Source organism: Nansenia antarctica, assembly GCF_963989245.1.
Source record: "Nansenia antarctica genome assembly, chromosome: 17".
NCBI lineage: Eukaryota > Metazoa > Chordata > Actinopteri > Argentiniformes > Microstomatidae > Nansenia > Nansenia antarctica.
In genome coordinates this window covers 27,489,963-27,512,843 of record NC_137687.1, presented here as the reverse complement: position 1 = coordinate 27,512,843, position 22,881 = coordinate 27,489,963, and the positions used below count along the sequence as shown (strand labels likewise).

The window sequence follows — 22,881 nt, the reverse complement described above, 5'->3', positions numbered from 1 at the left end:
ACATCCGGTGTCTAGTTTACAATTTCATCATTCTGTGTCTTTAAACTTGAAATACATCAACTTTAAACTTAAAACACACAAGTGAGAGCCAGGTGTCGGTGTTGTCACACGTTCAACAGGATAATAACTTTCTCTCCGTTCACCACAGGCAGGTGAGTCTAGTGAACGGCCTCTGCTTTTGGCATACGACAGAGAGAGAGAGCAGTAGAGGCTGGTGGAGGTGGACAATCGGAGGCCAGGCTCATTGTAATGCATTATTTGTTTGATACTTTGTTCCGCTCCATGCATTACAATGGGCCCGTCCTCCAATTTCTATATATATAGATATATTTTAGTGTCATCTGAAATATATGAACCAAACCAACAGAGTTGAATACATGTAGTCCCTCACGTGTGAATCTTACTCAAGTTTTTCAACGTCATACTTTGGCTTCCGTGTCTTCAGCAGTCTGCAGTCTGCTTCTGTGCAATTAGTTTAATTCATGAATGAAAAGTGAATGAATGTTGACATGATTAACCCTGGCACACACACATATATATATATATATATATATACACACGGCCGCTTTACCGGACCCAGATTAAGCCCATCCCTAGACTAAAAAAAGTCTTCAAGAGTTTAATCAGTGTCCAGTTAACCGTCATGTGTTGTGTATGTTGTGTGGTAGAGGAGCACCAAGCCCAGAGGAAGAGGAGGGTGAAGATGATGTCGGAGCTGTCTTACCCAGGGGCCGGGAGGCTGAGGTGAGACAAGCTAACCTGGGGTTAGAGGCTTCTCTTCCACATGTAACAGTAGGCTAAGTTGACCCTTGACCCTCCCTGCTAGAGGTCAAATTAACCTTGGAGCATGTTTTTCCTACCCTCTGCTAACCATCATCAGATTAACCACACACACACACATATCTAGCTTTCGATCTATCTATCCAGTATACAGTATATATATATATATATACATACAGTATATACTGTATATACACACACACATCCAATATCACTTCTCCACTGGGCTACAGTTCAACCTGGTGAATCCGACGTGTTACTCATTCAGAATCGTGTCGTTAGAGGGTTAAGCACATAACAAAGCAACATGTTCCTATTCCATAAAAGGGCATTATGACATTAGGCGACGACACACACTGTCAGTTTACTGCATCATATCAGGGCTATCGGGATGGGGGGGAGGGGGGGGGGGTCTAGCTGAAAATCCTCTTCATTCTCACCCACCCCCCCACCCTGACCAAACTAATAATAACAATAATGCCAGGAACTGAGAATGGTAGGAACTGATGGTGATGCGACAGGGTGGGAGAGCCCATGTTTGAGATCTTTCATGGGCGGGGTGGGGGGGGGGTCAGAGTAAACCCCCCCCTCCCCCTCCGCTCCCCACTCCGAGTAGTCCATCTCAGTTCAGGTCAACGGCTTCCACCCCCCACCCCCCCTTCCTTCCTTTGGTGTCGTGCTGTGCTGTTTGGAGCCACCAGAGGGCAGCGTTGTGTCTCTCTCTCTCTCCCTCAGGAGAACTCTGATTGGCTGAGAGCGATGGCCAGCTCCAGGTCTTCCTGCTCCTGCTGGGTCAGCCGGGCCAGGCGCTCCTTCTCCTCTCGCTCGCTCTCACGCTTAGCCCACTCGATCATGTCCTCCTCTGTGGGGTACTGCTCCACACACACACACACATACACGCGTGCGCACACACAAACACACACACACGCACGCGCGCACCCAAACACAGACAGACACACACACAAACACACAGACAGACAGACAGATATACACACGCGCGCCCACAAACACACACACAGGCAAAACATACAAACACACACACACGGACACACACACACACACACACGCGGACACACACACACGGACACACAGACAAAACACATACACACACACACACACACACACACACACACACACACACACAGCAAAGCCCTGTCAGAAACCCTTTGAAACATCTTTACAAGGTTCTCTTTATAACCGCCCATTCTACTCTGTCTGCTAAAGCTAACTGAACCTCCTTTCGTGCTGCAAAAGCACCATTGCAATTTCTTCACATAACAGTATTGAAGAGAGGCCAGGGGAGGCTGGTGGAGGTAGAAACCGGAGGACGGGCTTATTGCAATGCATGGAAAGAGGAATGGTGTGTTTCATAGCAGTCCTCATTCCATTCCATGCAGTGCAACGATCCTCCACTTTCTACCTCCACCAGCCTCGCCTTTGCTAAAGGCCTCATCCTTGCAATCCTCCGGAGTTACCATAGTAACGCATGGCGTCATGTGGCACCAGTGCAGCTTTCATGTCCACAGGCCGGTTAACACGTCAGGCATGCACCAGACAGCAGCTAATAGAACAAGGACGACTGGCATGTGAGTAGGGCTGCCAACTGTCAAACTATCAAATACGGGAATATACGGGTATAGTCATCCAGCCCAAAATATCGTTAGCCTCATAGCATAATTGCCTAAGTCATGCTTCACTTGTGGTCAGCCGAGCCATCTTTGTATGTAGTGTCAAAAATCTCAGAGATGACTTCGGCGGATAGTGAATGTAACAAGCTTTGTGATAGGCTGATGGCAATAATGCACAGTGAATCAGCAGTGTTAGGAGAGTAGAGTAAGGCAGATCTCAATTTGGCCAAAATATGACTTGGGCAATTATGCTATGAGGCTAATGATATGGGACCTCCCAGCGAATATGGAACAGTTGGCAGCCCTACCTACAGAACTAGTGGAGTTAGTGACACCATGACAGAAGCCAAACATTTCTCTACACATGCAAAACCACCAATGTGTACCTCCTTCTGCACCAAAGTGAATGGATGTGAATGGAATAAAAGGCAAACATTTAGCCTAGCTAGTCAGGGTAAATGTACCTAGCTTAGCTAGTCAGGTGGAGATGTAGCCTAGCCTAGCTAGTCAGGTGGAGATGTAGCCTAGCCTAGCTAGTCAGGTAGAGGGAGTAGTTGTGCTAAGGACTATACTACAGTGGTGGAGCGCTCGTATAGGGGAAACAGAAAAGACATTGGTACTGTTAAGTTGAACGTGTTGAATTAGATGGTTAGGCAGGAATGCCAGCGTTGTGGAACATGCAGATGATGAAGATGATGAATGGTAAAGTAGTTGAATGGTGTGGACATTTGAAATGATAAAACAAAGTTGAGGTTTTCCATTTTAATTTTGAGCATGACTGCCTTATTTATAACCTCCTATAATATCACCCACAAGTCCTCTGGTGTGGAAGAGGAGTTAGTATAAAACATACTGTAATTCTATATTTTCTATGTTAACTTTAGAACCAAACCAGCCAGCTCTCATCATCAAACTTATACCTGGTGTCAGATTCAACCAGAGGAGACTGGTGATGGCAGGAGAAGTGTTTTGGTGTACAGTTGATCAGACTGTTGTTGGTTGTGGGTGTTGTCATGGATACACATGGAGCAGAGAAGGAGATGGCCACCCTTTATTCAACTCTTTATTGAGCTTATATGACTGAAGAGAGAGAGAGAGAGAGAGAGAGAGAGAGAGAGAGAGAGAGAGAGAGAGAGAGAGAGAGAGAGAGAGAGAGAGAGAGAGAGAGACAGAGACAGAGACAGAGAGAGAGAGAGAGAGAGAGAGAGAGAGGGGAAGGCTTTCTTTCCTCCTCCACAGTGCAGTGCTGGTGCCAGTGCTGAGAACAGGGTGAGTGAATGATGGGGGGATGAATGGTGGTGGATAGAGGGATGAAGAGTGATTCCAGAGTGATGGAGGCAGTGAAAGAGTCTGTGGTGGGGTGGGGGGGGTAGCCAATCACACACAAGGACACAGTTAGTGCGTGCAGGGCAAGGGTCAGGGGTTGGGGTCATGCGGGATACAGTCAGAGGAGGGGGGAGGGGCTTCATAAGCCTCTGTCCTGTTTCTGGAGAATCACAGCAGCCAATGCCAGCAGCCCCGCCTCCCCCACCCACAGCCACAGTGCTGAGAGCCACACGCCACATCCACCCCTAGTCACTGGAAACTACGCCCTAGATACAACCTCCTACACCCTAGACACTACCTCCTACACCCTAGATACTACCCCCTACCTCCTACACCCTAGATACTGTCCCTTACACACCTGTATAGATGTGAGAGGATTGGGTAAGTGTGAGTAATACTGTAGTAGAATTTAGAGATCTATAAACATTTAGAGATCTATTAAATCCTGTCAGATCTACATGTGTCTAAAGTAGGAGATAGGAGGAGGGGGGCTAAGGCTTGGGATTCAAGGGAGGATTTGATGATGAGCCTTATAATATATTGATTTTGCCATCGCTCCACTCTAAGTGGAATATACTTAAATAAAGTAAGGCAGTGCATGTAATTGATGAACATAAAATGTACAGGTATAAATAAACTTTACATATAGAAATATAACATTTATAATCATAAAGTGACTAGATATACACAGGCAAGCAGAAATATGCCCCCCCCCCCAAAAGAAAACAGTTGAGAAAAAAGTTGATTAATTAATTATAAAATAGGCAATAATGAACCAAAGTAATCAAAAGTGTAAAACAGATCCTTCATCTAGGTGTGATTGGCTGAATTCAGGCGGTAGTCTAGCTGTAATTGGCTGTTCGGGCGGTAGTCTAGCTGTGATTGGCTGTTCGGGCTGTAGTCTAGCTGTGATTGGCTGTTCGGGGCGGTAGCCTAGCTGTGATTGGCTATTTGGGGCGGTAGCCTAGCTGTGATTGGCTGTGGATGTGGCAGGCGTTGGTGTAGGGCTGCTGTTTGGTGGGCGTGGCCTGTGGGCGAGGGGGACAGTAGGGGAGGGGGTGGTGGGGGAGGTGCTCACTTTGTCAAAGCTGGCGAACCGGTCGGGGTCCGGGGCGGGCTGGCGGGGTGAGGAGGGGGCGAAGGGGTCGGAGGTCACGTCCTTGGCAGGCTGGGAGGAGGAGAAGTCTCCGGAGCCCTGGGGGGGGAACGCACCCCCCACCCCCCGTCTGCTGAACGACTCAGACGACTCGGATCTGGAGACAGTGGATCTCTTACCTACGGACGGACGGACAGACGGACACACAGACACAGACAGAGACACAGACAGAGACACAGACAGAGACACAGACAGAGACACAGACAGAGACAGAGACAGAGACAGAGACAGAGACAGAGAGACAGATAGACACACCCACACACAGACAGACAGACAGACAGACAGACACAGAGACACAGACAGATACAGAGACACAGACAGACAGACACAGAGACACAGACACGGCATAATAGCGATTTTTTTGTTATGCTTGTTGTAAAGAAAAATTCTATAATGCATTGAAATTACATAAAACTAAGATAATAAGATGGTTATCATCATTTTTCAAATCTTTATTAATAAGTAATTACAGAAAAAGTAAATGACATTTCTGTCATGGCTTCTGCATTTATGCCTACGAGAGTCGGTATCATGTCGGAATCATGTGCTACCAAGCGGACCAATCACAGTTCTTACGGTCTGCGTAGGTGTGCCACGTAGTTACATTTTTGGAGAGGTGCGCGTAGGCTACGCCGTAGATTTTACGCAGAAGTATAAATTGGGCTTAATAAAGAAGTGACTTCTTGTGTTTGTTGTTGTGGTCAGCTGGGAGCAGCACCTACCTGGGGGGGGCGGGGGGGGTCTGGTGGGGGTCCCCGTCTTGGGGGGCAGGGCGGGGGGCACGTCAGGCTGGCTGTCCTCCTGGAACAGGTTCTTGTTGTGTGGGGAGGAGGAGCTGAACGGGTCGGTGCCGTTAGACTGGAACACAACAATCAGAGGTCAGCTGCTTATTCATGTGGGGGGAGCAGGAAGAACTCACATTTCTCACACTCGCACACACACACACACACACACACACACACACACACACACACACACACACACACACAGACACAGACAAACGGTGCGTGCACACACACACACACTCACACAATGCGTGTGCGCACACACACACACACACACACAGACAGTGCGTGTGCACACACACACACACACACACACGGTGCGTGTGCACACACACACACACATACAGAGAGTACTGTAACACAACCATGTTACCTTCGCCAGGGTGCTGAAGTCAGCAAACCCCCCACCGAACGACTCGTTACCAAACACAGCAGCGAATGGATCTGAGAGAGACACACACACACACACACACACACACACACACACACACACTTCGGTTAGTTTGACCAACACACACACCGATGTAGCCAGTGTGAATGACTACCAGCTGCAGTGTCACCGTCCAACCAGAGGGGGGCGCTACCCTCTGCAGTCTCACCTGGGTCAGAGCCGCTGCTCACTGCAGTACCGCCAGGAGCGAACGGGTCGTTGGCTGCTGCAGTGGGGTCCTTCTGAGACACACACACACACACACACACACACACACACACACACACACACACACACACACACACACACACACACACACACACACACAGAGACACAGAGACACACAGAGACACACACACACACACACACACACACAGACACACACACACACACACACACACACGCACACACACACACACACACACACACACACAGAGAGACACACACAGGCAGAGACACAGACACACAAAATGAGATACTGCAAGGCTTGAGTCATAAAAACAGAAGCACCCCTCATCATAACTTCGGAGGTCATCATCATCATCTAGATTAATTATCATCATCATCATCATCATCCTCATCCTCCTGACCCCCCGCCCCCCCTCACCATGGCCAGCTCTGAGCCTGGCAGAGAGCAGCTGAAGGGATCCGCCCCCCCCGCGTTACCCTGGGAACCAAACGGGTCCGCCTCCGCCAGGGCGTCCATCTTGGCTCCAAACGGATCTGTGGTGGCGGCCATGTGGGGCCCCTTGGCTGAGAACGGGTCCCTGCCTGCAGCGCCGGCGGCTGGGGCTGCGTTGGAGGGTTTGGTACTGAAGGGATCCAGACCCACGGGCGCTGCTGCTGCTGCTGGGACGTTGTTGAGCTGAGCTCCAAACAGGTCCGGTTCTGGCTGGCTGGGAGACCCGCCGAAGGGGTCCGCCGAGGGGAAGGGGGAGGAGGAGGAGGAGGTCTGTTTGAAGAAGGAGTCTGCTGCGAACGGGTCTGAGCCTTTGAAGGGGTCTCCTCCGAATGGATCTACTGGGCAGGACGGACAAACGTTACTGACATGGTGGTTATAAACACTACTGACATGGTGGTTATGAACATTACTGGTACGTTCATAAACATTACTATAAACATTACTGGTACGTTGGTTATGAACATTACTGGTATTACTATAAACATTACTGGTATGTTGGTTATAAACATTACTGGTATGTCGGTTATGAATATTACTGGTATGTTTATAACCATGACTATAAACATTACTGGTACGTTGTATATAAACACTACTGGTATTTTGCATATAAACATTACTGGATATAAATGTTACTTGTGTGATTCACAACACTAGCAGCAACAGCTTACTGGTTGAGTTCATAAGACTCAGACACAGTTGACCATATATAAACTCACCGGACACATCAGCTTTCCCAAACGGGTCGTCTTTAAACGGATCATCTGCAAGGACGACAACACAAACAATCAGTCAGTATCACACACAGCTGCTTCTCCAGACTAGTCATGTTTCAGATGGCCCAGGCCAGACGGCACCATGGTGCTACTGGAGGGCTGGAGGAGGGACTTACGGTCAGTGAAGGGGTCTGACTCGAAGAAGTCCATCCCAGGTAGCGTGGGTGGGCTGGTGGTGGGGGGGAGAATAGGAGGGGGGGTCTGGCGGGGCAGTGTTGGAGGGCTTATCTGGGGGGGCAGCGAGGGGGGGCTAGTCGTGGGGGGCAGAGGAGAGGGGGTAGATTGGCGGGGGAGTGGAGAGGGAGCAAACTGGGGGGGCAGGGGAGATGGGGCTGACAGAGGAGGCAGGGAGGGGGGGCTAGTCGTGGGGGGCAGAGGAGAGGGAGTTGATTGGCGGGGGAGTGGAGAGGGAGCGAACTGGGGGGGCTCCAGTACCTCTGGTCTCCTTTCTGTCTCTGGAGACTCCACCTGGGGGGGGGAGGGGGCAGAGATACAATACATGACAACTTTATTAAGACAGACAGACAGAGACAGAGGGGCATTAGCCATGAGACCTTTTTTAGCCATAACATTAAAGCCTGGTACAAACACAAAGATTTTCTAACGATTTTTTATCTGAGAGAGACCCCACACATAAAGATAAAAAATCACAGATTGAACAGTTTTGATCGTATTGTGTGTGGTGTGCACACATACATAAAGATCTGACAGTCTAGAGCAGTGGTTCCCAACCGGGGGTACGCGGACCCCTAGGGGTACGTGAGGGGATTGCAGGGGGTACGTGGAAAGATTTGGAATTATAATTTATTTCCCTTTCCAAAAAAATAATTAAATATAGTCGTTTCATAAACCTGTTGTTAAAATGGTACGCTGCAACTTAAGTTCCTCCCCGACAGGTGATGACTGTAACACACGTGGTAGTCACGTCACATTTAAATCACGTTCATTTACGTTCATTTACGCGCGCACGTCAGCTAGGCCTGTCAGTATACGCAAAGATGGACAGATGGCTAAAACGACCAGCTTCAGAGGCAGATCAGACGGTCAGATCAGAGGCAGATCAGACGGTCAGATCAGAGAAAAAAAGAAAAAAAGGACCCCGCTATTATTTGGAAACATATGTTTTGTGGGGATTTACATGTACATCGGCTGATCCACCACAGCCACTGTGCTTTTTCTGCGGCGAAGTCCTGGCTAATAATTCAATGAAGCCAGCCCATTTACAGCGACACCAGAGCACCAAACACCTAGCAACTGTTGGTAAAACTGACGACTTTTTCAAGCGAAAACTGTCAGAGTTCAAGTCAAGTCAGGCTACACTGAAAAAAGCGGCAAGTGTGTCAAGCAAAGCACTGGAGGCGTCCTATGCTGTTTCATTACTAGTGGCTAAGTCAAAAACCCCACATTCAATCGCCGAAGATCTGATTTTGCCTGCCGCTGTGATTTTGGCTCAAACTATGCTGGACAAGAAAGCAGCTGACGCGCTCAAGTTGGTACCATTATCTAACAATACCGTCTCCCGTCGGATTGATGATATGTCCATAAATATTGTCGGACAAGTGGTGGATAAAATGAAGCAAGCAGGTCAGTTCGCTTTGCAATTAGATGAAATGACCGACGTTAGTGGGGAGGCTCAGCTGTTGGCTTTTGTGCGTTATAAAGAAGAGTCGGACATAAATGAGCATATCTTGTTTTGCAAGACGCTGCCAGGAAAGACAACTGGCGAGGAAATATTTCTGATTATTGACAGCTTCTTCAAAGACAACGATCTGGAGTGGAAATCCTGCAGTCACATCTGTACCGATGGAGCGGCAGCAATGACGGGTAAGGTGCGTGGGCTGCTTGGGCGTGTGATGAAGGTGAACCCCGAAATTAAGTGGATGCACTGTATTATTCACCGGGAGGCACTCGCCAGCAAAAGGATGAGCCCCGAGTTAAGTGCAGTTATGGATGACGCAGTTAAGGTGATTAACTTCATTCAGTCCCGGCCAATGAACCACAGACTGTTTCAAACTCTTTGTCATGACAGCGGGTCAGAGCATGAGCAGCTACTGCTTCACACAGACGTTCGCTGGCTGTCTCGTGGCAAAACGCTGCTGCGGCTCTATGAATTGCGCATCGAGGTGTTTGCTTTCCTGACAGAAAACGACCACCCTCTTGCAGCCCTGTTTGAGGATGCAGTGTGGGTTGCGCAGCTGGCATATCTTGCTGATGTCTTCACTAAGCTGAATGAGCTCAACCTTTCACTTCAGGGCAAGTACTCACACATCCTTAACATGTATGACAAAGTGAATGGATTCATAAAGAAGGTTAAATTATGGGAGAGGAAATGTAAGGATGGAGATGTGAGCTGTTTCCCACTGCTTGATGGCCATCTCGCCACCACTGATGCTGACAGAGGTCCTGTGGTGAAAATAGTTAAAGCACATCTGTCCAAACTTGACACTGACTTCAACCAGTACTTTCATGACATTGAAACAAAGTCAGAAAAACTGGACTGGGTGAGGAACCCATTCAGAGTGAATGACAGGAGCAGCAGCAGCCTTCCTGCAAGCCTGCAGGAAAATCTGATGGACATGTCCTCTGATCGTGGGTTGAAGATGGCACATGCTGACAAGTCATTGACAGAGTTTTGGTGTGATGTTGAAAAGGAATATCCAGTGCTGGGAAAGTGTGCATTGAATGAACTTTTGCCTTTTGGATCTACATATATGTGTGAAGTGACCTTCTCAGCTTTGACCCACATCAAAACCAAGCCAAGGAACAGACTGAGTGTGGAGAGCAGCCTGGTGACTGCTGTTGCCACACTGCCTCCAGAACTGTCAAAGATTATAAAAGAGAAGCAACCTCAAGTGTCTCATTAAAGCTCAACTGATGAAAAAAAGAATTGCAACTGCTACTGGGTGAGTCTATTTTTCACAATGGTGTAAATATCTATGTATTAAAGGGGAGTGGTTCAAATGATTTCATTAATAATCAGTAGAGTTAGATAAGAAGTTTAAGTGTGTGTGTGTGTGTGTGTGTGTGTGTGTGTGTGTGTGTGTGTGTGTGTGTGTGTGTGTGTGTGTGTGTGTGTGTGTGTGTGTGTGATAAGTTTTATCCTGTCTCATCTTGTCTGTTTCCTCTCCCCATCAGTCAAGACTCTGGGATGAGAAAATGATGACATCACTGCACCTCAGACAGAAGCCAAAGAGGAGCAGGAGAAAGGGAAAAGAAACAGATATCAAATCAAATTCATTATTATTTATTATTTATTTTTCTATTTTCAGTGAGTGTGTGGGTATGTGGTAACAATTAACCATTGAGGTGGCCAGGTGGCACATGTATTGGCCAATTAGCTCATGTAGTCTAATTTTGAATGGCAATGTTTTGAAATGGCAAACATGTGACTTTATGTCAGATTGTTGTGTGCAGAAAACCGTGTTCAGTGCATTTAAAAAGTGCCATTTTGAATAGCAAAATGTGTGTAAAGCAGAAAATGTGTTTAGAGTTTTGGAGACATGAGAAGAGGTTTTGCTCTCTGTGTGTCAGTAATAAATGTTATATTTGCAAGTTAGAGTTTAATTGATTTTTTTGGGAAATAATCAACACGCATGAGTGAGGGGGTACTTCTGGCATGGCAAAACAGCTCAAGGGGTACACAACAGGGTTTCCGTTAGAAAAATTTGCCGCCGGACATCGTGTCCGGGAAGATTTCGATTTACCGGACAAACGTGAATTATTCCGGTCATCATATTAAAATATAATAAAAAAATTTTTTTTCAAAATCATATTTTTTTTTCTCCAAATCTAATATAGCTGTTTGTCGCGGTGATTACTGTTGTGTAGCGGCCTATATATGCCATTTAATGTCTATTTCTCATCCGATACGATTAGATGCGAGCTATATAATAATATAACATGATTCGCATGCGCGCTATGCCATTATGTCCAGCGCTGAACGGGCGCCTCACTGGGAACTGAACAGACAGCATCGATCAATGAACGGACTCCACATTACGTTAACTTAAGTTTGTTAAATTGTTTGGGATTAATGTGAGTTTTCAATTTTCTCTTTCCAGTTTTACCCTTTTTAATTTTTTTTATCAATAAAACAACGTCATTTCTATAACCAGGGGGGTGTTCCATCGACGTCGCTGGAGGAAAGTCTGGGCTTGTTTTGACAAGTCTCGCGAGATCTATCAAGATATGCCTGGATCTTTTTAAGAGTCTCGCGGGACTTGGCGAAGTGGGCCTAGGTTTCCCTTTGGCGACGTTGATGGAACACCCCCCAGGTCTCGCTGGTTGGGAAGGCATTTTCGTTTAGCTGCCTGTCAAATCATACTTAGGGGATAGCCCTGTAAGCTCATACGGGTCTGTATGTCGTCCTGAAGACCGGCTGTTAGATCATATAGCTGAAGTTTGTCTCCATCTTACAACACTACATTACATTGTTAGCAGGCTCATAAAACAAGCCGTGTTAGTTGACTAGCGATGTGTCATTGATTTTCGACAACGCGGAAATGTATTCACATTTTTCGAAAGAAAAGTCAAAGCATTAGAACGTAGAACGGAACATCGCACGCGCGCGGAAAGCCACCGGCCCCGATTTGGCCAGAACTTTTTTTTCCGTCAGGAGATTTTCTTTTTGTTGCTTGAATCCCTGGGCTCCCCCGCACACCGTGATTTAATTCGCACACTGTCTTAGTGTAAATGTTGTCCGTTTCGTTTGTTATCCTTGTTATTGTGCGATAAAGATAAGGCTTTCCGCTTCGGGCCACCATTTTCAGCTGGGCACCGGACACACACACACTGGTGCACGCGCGGCACTGCCCGAGAGAGAAGGACCCGCCCCCTTTGGTTAGCCTATAGGCTGGCTGGAGGGGGCGGGTCCTTCTCTCTCGGGCAGTGTGTGTGTGTGGGTGTGTGTGTGTTTGGTGCTCAGCTGAGAATGGTGGTGATTATTTTCACCGGACATTTTGTCCGACGAGTTTTCAGTTTGTCGGACTTCAACAAATGTTACCGGACAAAGACCGGGAATTACCGGTTAACGGAAACCCTGGTACACAAGACAAAAAAGGTTGGGAACCACTGGTCTAGAGCATCGTTTCTCAACGGGGGCGTTCAGACAACATCGGGGGGCGCTGGAACAGATCTTTTTAAAAGGGGGGCGTTGATGTGTTCTTGGGGGGCGTTCGCGCATTAAGTATTTTTCTCATGAAAAACAGCTGTCAGCACTCAGCAGTGTTATTACGGGTACGTTCGTAAATGCACGAACGGTCATTTCGCTCGGACAAACCGTCTTTTCAGTCAGAGCACCCATCTCTGAGCGCTCCCAGAGCGCAGTGTTCTGAACTTGGCCGGGCTCTGTGATGCAGACACACGTAGCGCCACGCCCAAAATGTTTTTAAAGTGAGAGTGTCAACAAGAAGATGAAGCTAAAAACTCAGCTAGCAAAGGCAGAGCTTTTGATAGTTTCCAATGTGTCTGGGTAAGCTGCATTGTAGAAGAATCTTGACAGTTCATGTACAGTGCAGAAATTGCAATACTATGCTAGTCTACGATAGAAAGAACCCCGGTTCATCCCATCTGTAATGTCATGTTTCAACCCTTGCCATCCTTTTCTTGCATAGCACCCGCAAATGAACACGGATAGGAGTGGAATAGGCTATATAACTGTAAATAGTTGATTGTCTTTGGATTTAGCCAGTTGGCGAAGATTTATGAGGAATAGGCTATTTAATTTGTGTTGCTCATCTAACAGCGATAAGGTGTTGTTTAATTTACGGTCTTGTTTAATTTCTATGAGTGTTTTCCTTGTAGGCTATGCTTGAGTGACATGTGTTTCAGTTTGTAGGCTCATTGTACTTGTTGGCTATAAGCGAGAGAGAATATTTCTTATGTTAGTTTGGATACTGAGTCCATGTCCCCGCCAGTGACGTAAGCCTGTCGTGCCAAATACTCCCTCCCCGCGTATACACACTACCCTCTGCGCTTATGCGTTCGCTTCCTTTCAATACAGCTTATTTAATTTAGTTAAAATGAGTGCTAATACCATACCACCATACCAGAACATCACAGCAGGAACAACCTATCTCAAAAAAGCGATCGTATTGTAATAAACCAGTCCGGAAAGTTCTCTGTCGCTTACCAATAATCTAACCTGGAGAAATCAGCTACGAATGTCCCCTCCCCTCGCAGGTTCATTACAGTATATTACATAAATGTATTACTGTTAAGTGTTGTTGTGGATGTTATCCCTAGTGCCATTCTGAGGTTAGCATTGCGATGTGTTCGTCTTAACGTTTACAAACTAAAATATACTAGCGCTTTTTAGTGATATGTTGCTCCTCATGTGATGCCCTGGAAACTAACACATAAGCACTCCGAACAGCTGTCAGCGTCTTTTGTTGCTATAGGAAACCACTACTCTGTCTGCTTGCGATTGATCAGCTGTCAGCAGTGTTATTACATTGGTAAATGCACGAACGGTCAGTTCGCTCGGGCAAACCGTCTTTTCAGTCAGAGCACCCATCTCTGAGCGGTCCCAGAGCGCAGAGCTCTGAACTTTGGAACTTTGTTAACAAAGTCTAATCAAAAATTAATAAATATTAGCATCATAAAACAGTCTGTTTGTATTCTCTGATGTTGTCTGAGTTTGTTTAACACTCATAAACAGCATTTTTATTCACATGGCTTTTCTGCTCTCTGGTAAACTAATGATAATGATATTCCAACTGCCCAGTTAAATCAAATCCATTATTTGGCATTCAGTGACATGCTTTTTAAATGATATAACACAGAATATTAGTCAACGTTAATATTCAGGGAAGAAAAAAAGCCATTTTTTTTGATGGGGGGCGGTAAGAGACCTGGATAATGGACAGGGGGGCGCTGGCCCAAAAAAGGTTGAGAACCACTGGTCTAGAGTCTCGTCCCCCAAGCCAGAAATCTTGCGTGATCAGGGTAGTAGTACCCTGACTGACCTGTACGAGGCAGCCATGTGTGACAGGGCATATATAGTGCCGAAGAACGAAAGAAGTCAGCTTCTTGATTGGCTACATTTCAGCCACGTCACAATCGGACTCGGGAGTTGTCGGGAGTCGCCCACACACAAGAGGACTTTTGATCGTAAATATTGAACGCGTTTAATATTTACGATCGTCGGCCCCAAACATTTTCCGAGCAGATTGTTGGGAGAAAGGCTAAGGCTAGGTGGTGGGACCATACCTTGGGTGTGCTAGCTTTAGGCTACGGCTAGGTGGTGGGACTATACCGTAGGTGTGCTAGCTTTAGGCTACGGCTAGGTGGTGGGACTATAGCGTAGGTGTGCTAGCTTTAGGCTACGGCTAGGTGGTGGGACTATACCGTAGGTGTGCTAGCTTTAGGCTAAGGCTGGATGAAGGGACCATACCTTAAGTGTGCTAGCTTTAGGCTAAGGCTGGATGAAGGGACCATACCTTAAGTGTGCTAGCTTTAGGCTAATGCTAGGTGGGAGGGACCGTACCTTGGGTGAGCTAGCTTGAGGTGAGTCCTCCCCCTCCTCCGGTGCCTCGGACTCAGCTGTGGGACTACAGTGTTCCTGAGGACAGAGGAGAGGAGAAGAACATTCCTTTCAGATGACGCCACAACTGAATTACACAGTAAGCGCTGTTCCAATTAGCCTGTCTGCAGCAGCAGCAGTCATTCAGCTAACCGGTGAGTGTGTTTCAAGGCGTGTTGAGGATGATAAAGATGTATCTGAGGGGGGTAGTCGGGGTCGTGATCGTCTAGATCAGCGGTTCCCAACCTTTTTGGACTCAAGGCCAAGGCTTGAGTAAGGCACTCAGCCCTAAATTACTCCAGGGAGACTTATCCCTGTAATCTCTAATTGTAAATCGCTTTGGATTAAAAGCGTCTAGCTGCTAAATTGTTAAAATGATTATAGATTACAACAGTAGTGTGTGTGTGTGTGTGTGTGTGTGTGTTACCCTGGCTGGGCTGTCCTGCGGCCATGCGACCGTAGAGAGGCTACTGTAGAGGTCTTCAAAGGCGTCAGGCTTGAACTGTTGCTCTTCTGAGGTCTTGGTCCTCTCCTCCTTCTCTTCCCTCTCTTCCTCCTCTTCCTCATCCTCCTCTTCTTCTTCTTCTTCTTCTTGTTGTTCAGTCTGCTCGTCGTGTGGCTGCTCGGGTGGAGCCTGCCCATCGGCCTGCTCCTCGGCCTCCTGGCGCTGGTGGGCCTCCTGGCGCTGGTGGTTCACCTGGTGCAGCTCCTCCACAGGGCCCGCGGAGCCGTTCACCAGTACAGGCTCGTCCTCCAGGTGTCTCTTCCAGCTCAGCTGGGCCGTCACCGCCCTCTCCTCCAACTGCAGATCACTCAGCTTCTGTTGTACCTGGAACACAGAGAGGGAGAGGGAGGGGTGGAGAGAGAGAGAGAGAGAGAGAAGAGATGTTTTTACATTTACATTTACAGTTTTGGCATTTAGCAGACGCCTTATTCCAAAGCGACTTACAATCAATACATTTGACTAAGCAAGTGAATCATCAATCCACCAGTCGTAGCAGGAAGAGTAATCCAGCTCAGGCCCGGGGCCATTGGCAGTCTCTGTGATAGGAGGAAAAATCTACTTCTATCACCATTTTCTAAACCTAGACTTTTTTTTATCATGTTTTAATGTTTTATTATATAAGCGTTGTTTATCTAGATGTTTTTCTCTTGTCCATTTTCCTAAACTAGTAATTTTCCATAACGGTTGTTGTAGGAGTCAAGTGAATATTATTGAATGCTATTGAGTAATGATCATCATGATGATTGGATGAACTATTAGAATAGGATGTGTATGATGGCTTCCCCCCTAGTGGCCATTGGTCTGAACTGTGTGAGAGAAATTGTTCAAATGGCAGGAAGTGAGGCTAGCAAGGAGGAGTCCTGGCAGGCCTGGGGAAGGAACAGTTTGTTGACCACACAACTAAATTAAAGAAGAAGAGAGGAAAGAAGGTGGAGGAGGGGGAGGAGGAGCCACACTAACCTGGCTACCTTAGGAGGTAGAGAAGGAGGAGGAGGAGGAGTTAGAGAAGGAGAAGGTGGAGGTAGAGAAGGAGGAGGAGGAGGTAGAGAAGGAGGAGGAGGAGGAGGTAGAGAAGGAGGAGGAGGAGTTAGAGAAGGAGGAGGAGGTAGAGAAGGAGAAGGAGGAGGAGGAGGAGGTAGAGAAGGAGAAGGTGGAGGAGGAGGAGGTAGAGAAGGAGAAGGTAGAGGAGGAGGAGAAGGAGGAGGAGGAGGAGCCACACTAACCTGGTTGACCTGGGAGGAGGAGGAGGTAGAGAAGGAGAGGTGGAGGAGGAGGAGAAGGAGGTGGAGGAGGAGGAGGTAGAGAAGGAGAAGGTGGAGGAGGAGGAGGTAGAGAAGGAGAAGGAGGAGAAGGAGGAGGTGGAGGAGGTAGAGAAGGAGAAGGAGGAGAAGGAAGAGGTAGAGAAGGAGAAGGTGGAGGAGGAGGAAGAGCCACACTACCCACCTGGCTGACCTGGGAGAAGGAGGTGTGCACGGACTCCTGCAGCGGGGAGAGCTGCTCCCTGGCCTGCTGCACCAGCTCCTCCAGACGCTGCGTCTCCTCCTGCAGCCTCAGCAGCTCCTCGCGGGCCTGGCTCAGCTGCTCCTCGTACGCCCCGATCCTCTGCTCCTGCTCCGCATGCTCCTCCTGCAGGGAGGAGATCTACACACACAGACGCACACACAGACGCACACACACACACACACACACACACACAGACACACGCAGACGCACACACACACACAGACACACACGCGCACACAGACACACACACACACACACAGACGCACACACACACACACACACACACACACACACGCAGACGCACACACACACACACACACACACACAGACGCACACACACTGTTATGGAATTATCTAAATATAAAACAGCAGAAGGTAGCCTGTTTGGTATTGTAGAGTGTTTGGCCTGGGGAAACACAAAGGGGCCAGAGCTGCTCTAGATGGCTCAGTCTCTCTAGGTGCAGGTTAACTCAGTCTCTCTAGGTGCAGGCTAACTCAGTCTCTCTAGGTGCAGGCTAACTCAGTCTCTCTAGGTGCAGGCTAACTCAGTCTCTCTAGGTGCAGGCTAACTCAGTCTCTCTAGGTGCAGGTTAACTCAGTCTCTCTAGGTGCAGGCTAACTCAGTCTCTCTAGGTGCAGGCTAACTCAGTCTCTCTAGGTGCAGGCTAACTCAGTCTCTCTAGGTGCAGGCTAACTCAGTCTCTCTAGGTGCAGGCTAACTCAGTCTCTCTAGGTGCAGGCTAACTCAGTCTCTCTAGGTGCAGGCTAACTCAGTCTCTCTAGGTGCAGGTTAACTCAGTCTCTCTAGGTGCAGGCTAACTCAGTCTCTCTAGGTGCAGGCTAACTCAGTCTCTCTAGGTGCAGGCTAAGAGAAAAGAGAGAATTAGGTCTTTGTGATCATTTAAATGTGTCTGTTGTCTAACCAATGTCAAACCCTTAGCAGAGGAAAACACTTCTCATTGTCTACTAGACTGGGTCGTCAAATGTTGGTTCTGCTCAGACAGACTTACAACATGTCTGGTCAAAACCCAGTTTCCCATTACAACACGCAGACGCAGACACACACAAGGACAGACAGACGCAGACACACACAAGGACAGACAGACGCAGACACACACAAGGACAGACAGATGCAGACACACACAAGGACATACAGACGCAGACACACGCAGGGTTAAGTAAGTACTGTAAGTACTGTTTCTTGTTTTGTGTGTTTGTCTCTCTGGCTCTGTTCTGTTTGTCCCATTCCCTTGTAAAGCGACCTTGGGTTTGTGAAAGGCGCTATATAAATCAATATAAAGTTATTATTATTATTATTATTTTATTATTATTACCCCCGCTGTTGTTCTGGAGAGGGTAAAGCCCAGTTCACATCTAGGATCAATGCAACGCAACGCAACTCAACGCAACGCAACGCAACTCGCCTCCCTCGCCACTCTGCGAGGCATCGCCAGCGATTTGACTTGTCTCAGCAGAACGTCCAGATTCTATGGAACGTCTGCTATTTGTCTTCATCCAATTGGGAAATAGCACAGACCAGCGTCATCTGTTGCTAAGAAGCGGAGTGGACCTTATTAATACGACCCGTTTCCGAGCCAAACGGGAATCAGCATTTCGTGATAACGATGAGAGTGCAAACTCTTCTAATCGTGGCAACTATGTTGAGCTATTACATGCTTTTGCTGAGAAAGATGAAAAGTTAGCTAGACATTTGGAGACAGGTAGGCAAGACTGTTGAAACGTTGTGAGTGACATGAAACTGACCACTCTGTAGCCAATAGATAATCCCTTGTTGTTGTTGTTGTTATATAGGGAGCTGGCTTTATTCAACCTTTAGGTCTGTCATGACAATGGAGTCTGAATATGAGTGCAGCTTTGTTTTTATGTTTTCGTCTAGTGTGTGCGCACGCGTTAGCCTTGACATCTAATGCATTTGCGTTGCAAATGGGAGGCAAGTTAGCTAGCTCGATAGCCTACATACTCAAGTCATCTACAGTAGTCAAGCCTACAAGTCAAAAAACAGCTCCATATCCTCTGTTTCCTAGCTTGGCGTCTTCGCCGTTTATTGATCAGTGCTACTGCAAACACTTTTCAGCATTTGTAAGCAATTGTCAGCAGTCGCCATCAATTGTCACTGTCAGCCATTTTTCAAAACACAACAATAACCGTTGTTATGGAAACGGTCACCTGTGTCTCGTTGTGTCTCATCACAGATCTTTGGTTTTGAATTACCCATCGGTTGCAAGTAGTTGCCGAGTTTTTTCTCTGGAACGTTCTAAAACTGACCCGTCGCGCTGCGTTGCATAGCGAACCCTAGAGGTGAACTGGGCTTTAGGACTACGGTAGTTAGTTAGTTAGTCTTTTTCTTCTTCTTTTTCTTTCTGAGTGGGGCAGTCCTACTCATATTTTTCATTTTATTGGACAGATACAGTGAAGACAGACAGGAAATTAAGGAGAAGAAGGGAGAGAGGGCGTGTCAGCAGGACATGGGCCGCATTCGAACCCATGCCGACATGGGCATACGTGTGCACTGTAGACCGTGGCTGCTAGACTACTGGACCACCCCAGGCCACGTTAGTTAGTCTCACCAGCCGGTTCTCCTGGGAGCACTACAGGCGGATGTGCCCCAGCTGTTCCTCTAGGGTTAGGGTTAGTTAGCTAGTTAGCTAGTTAGTCTCACCAGCTGGTTCTCCTGGGAGCACTGCAGGCGGATGTGTCCCAGCTGGTCCTCCAGAGAGCTCTTCTGCTGGTCCAGCTCCTCCAGGACGTCCTGGACCTCCTGGCGCTGGGTCTGCAGGCGCTGCAGCGACCCGCCCTCCTTCTGGACCTCATCCTGCAGCTCCTGAGTGGGGGGGAGAGGGAGGAGAGGGGGGGGGAGAGGGAGAGAGAGAGAGGGAGGAGAGGGGGGGGGAGAGGGGGAGAGGGGAGGATGGAGGGGAGGGAGAGAGAGAGAGGGAGGAGACGGGTGGGAGAGAGAGAGAGGGGAGGAAGGAGGGAGGGGGAGAAGGGAGGGAGGGAGAGAGGGAGAGGGGAGGATGGAGGGAGAGGGGAGGGAGAGAGGGAGAGAGGTATCATGATTTTCATTTTTGTTTATCTAAAAAAATACATTGTACACAAAAATAACTGACATAGAGAGAACAGAAGAGGTGGATGAGAGGGAGGAGGTAGAGAGAGAGAGAGAGGTAGAGAGAGAGAGAGAGAGAGAGAGAGAGAGCAGAGCGTGGATGGAAGGATGAGTCAGTCCATCATCACTCCAGGACGCGGTGACGTCAAGGCCGGCTGTTAATCCAAGACACACACACACACACACACACACACACACACACACACACACACACACACACACACACACACACACACTCTCTCTCCCCTGCTGCAGGACAGACACTACATCACCCAGACTCCCCTGAGACACATCCACACACACTTATGGTCTGTGTGGGTGTTTTGTCTGTGTGTGTGTATGTTTTGTCTGTGTGTGTGTGTGTGTGTATGTTTTGTCTGTGTGTGTGTGTGTGTGTGTGTGTGTGTGTGTATGTTTTGTCTTGTGTGTGTGTGTGTGTGTGTGTGTGTATGTTTTGTCTGTGTGTGTGTATGTTTTGTCTGTGTGTGTGTGTGTTTGTATGTTTTGTGTGTGTGTGTGTTTGTATGTTTTGTGTGTGTGTGTGTGTGTTTTGTCTGCGTGTCCATGTGTGTGTTTGTATGTTTTGTCTGTGTGTGTACGTGGGAAGGGGAGTGTGTGTGTGTGTGTGTATGTATGCGTGTGTTGAATGTGAGGTTCCTGTATTACATCATATCATGATTAACACTCATGGTCTCAGTGTTGACATCATTCTAACTTTTGATAAACCCACAGGCGTCATGTCTGAACAGCTAGCCAATGACAGGCTCAGAGCCCTCCTGAACAGCCCAGCTAGCCAATGACAGGCTCAGACCCCTCCTGAACAGCCCAGCTAGCCAATGACAGAGCTAATGTAGCTGAGCAGAGAGCTGCCTGTCACATGACCAGGGCAGACCTGACCACCATGGGGTTTAAACCAGTAACACAGCTGGCTGGTCACATGTTTATTTCAGCTTCAGCTTAAAGAAACTTAGATCAATTATGGCAATCAATACCAATCTCATGAACATCATAACGCACGAACGCACACGGACAGACACACACACACACACACACACACACACACAGACACACACACAGACACACACACAGACACACACACACAGACAGACACATATACACACACACACACACACGACACACACACACACACACACACACACACAAAGGGACATGATTGTTTTCTCTGTGTCAGAGCGAAACAGAAGGAGACTCCCTCAAACTAAACAACAGCCACTTGAGAGAGAGAGAGAGAGAGAGAGAGACACAAATAGAGAGAGAGAGAGAGACACACAAATAGAGAGAGAGAGGGGGGGGGCAGAGAGACACACAAATAGCGACAGACAAAGTGAGAGAGAGAGAGAGACACAAATCAAGTCAAATAGAGAGAGAGAGGGGGGCAGAGAGACACACAAATAGCGACAGAGAGAGAGAGAGAGAGAGACAGAGGACTAAGAGGAGGAGGTAGGTAGGTAGGTCTCACCTGGACTTCACTGGTGCGTTCTCTGATGTTCTCCTCCTTCTCCTTGATGTCCTGCTCCACCGTGCTCTTCTCCCTGGTCGACCAGCACAGCAGACACGAGTACTTAATCACTGTGGCGACGGAGGGGACCCCCAGCCCCAGCCACCCCCCCCCCACTAAACCTCCTCCGTTAGCTCCTACTCTGCCTACGACCGCCCCCCCGCCTCCTCCTCCTCCTCCTCCTCCTCCTCCTCCACCTCCCGCCTCAGACAACAGCTCCTCTCCCTGTAGCACCATCTTCCCTCAAAACACACCACTGCCACCCTGCAGGCAGACCGATGTGTGTGTGTGTGTGTGTGTGTGTGTGTGTGTTTAGGCAGGCTGGAGGAGAGAGAGAGAGAGAGAAGAAGAAGAAAGAGAGAAAGGAGGAGAGGCAGATGGCAGCCTGGAGGATGTGTCAGGGATGCAGCAGAGAGAGAAAATGATGAGACGGAGAGAGAGAGCAAGAGAGAGAGAGGGAGAGAGGGAGGGAGGGAGGTGAGCCAAGCTCTAAACCAGCCGCTATCATTTGTTTTCCCTGTCTGTTCATCCTCCCCCCCTCCCTTTCCTGCGTGGCCTGATGACGAGGTTCGGGGAGGGAAGAGGGGGAGGGAGGAGGAGGAGTAGGGGGGGAAGAGGAGGAGAAGGATGGAGAGGGGAGAGGAGGAGGGGGGAGGAGGAGGAGGGGAGGGGAGAGGGAGGAGGAGGAGGAGGGGAAGGGAGAGGGGGGAGGAGGAGGGGGGGAGGGGGGAGGAGGAGGGAGCGGTGAATGGGACCTGTGCACGTGAGCCGGGGCCTTTGGGTACACAGCTTCCTCTCGCCAGCCCAGCTAACAGCCACACCAGCTACCATCACATCACGGCCCAATTCACCGCGCAGGGTGGATGCCTGGAAACCAGAACTACTGCATAATATATTCATGAACGTCAACCATGACTGAGAACAAAACGTGCAGGAGGTCTATTTTCTTTTCTTTTTTTTACCCCAAGCCAAAAATGAAAGATTACCCTAACCCTAACCCTTTGTCAGTTCCTCATCTATTAACAGACTCCCAGGCTAGCTGAGCTAACCGCTTTAGCTTCCTCCAATGAAACCTACAGCTGTAACATCCTGATACACACAAACATGTAGAAACATTGGCAGAAATGTTCCACTGTTAATTATAAAAT

At 48.2% G+C, this 22,881-nt stretch overlaps 1 protein-coding gene across 1 annotated transcript in view; it reads right to left on the bottom strand.

Annotated features, from left to right (window-relative positions):
* Positions 1 to 1,456: 1,456 nt before the first annotated feature.
* The window catches only part of eps15 (epidermal growth factor receptor pathway substrate 15), a 39,266-nt gene continuing 17,841 nt past the window's right edge, over positions 1,457 to 22,881 (bottom strand). The window contains 13 exon segments of the mRNA XM_080547426.1: positions 1,457 to 1,652; positions 4,813 to 5,009; positions 5,613 to 5,748; positions 6,049 to 6,119; positions 6,275 to 6,347; positions 6,713 to 7,122; positions 7,504 to 7,548; positions 7,677 to 8,028; positions 15,047 to 15,121; positions 15,510 to 15,911; positions 17,031 to 17,228; positions 19,771 to 19,932; positions 21,695 to 21,767. Of these exon segments, the coding sequence (XP_080403552.1) occupies positions 1,512 to 1,652; positions 4,813 to 5,009; positions 5,613 to 5,748; positions 6,049 to 6,119; positions 6,275 to 6,347; positions 6,713 to 7,122; positions 7,504 to 7,548; positions 7,677 to 8,028; positions 15,047 to 15,121; positions 15,510 to 15,911; positions 17,031 to 17,228; positions 19,771 to 19,932; positions 21,695 to 21,767 (2,335 nt within the window). The 3' untranslated portion in view covers positions 1,457 to 1,511.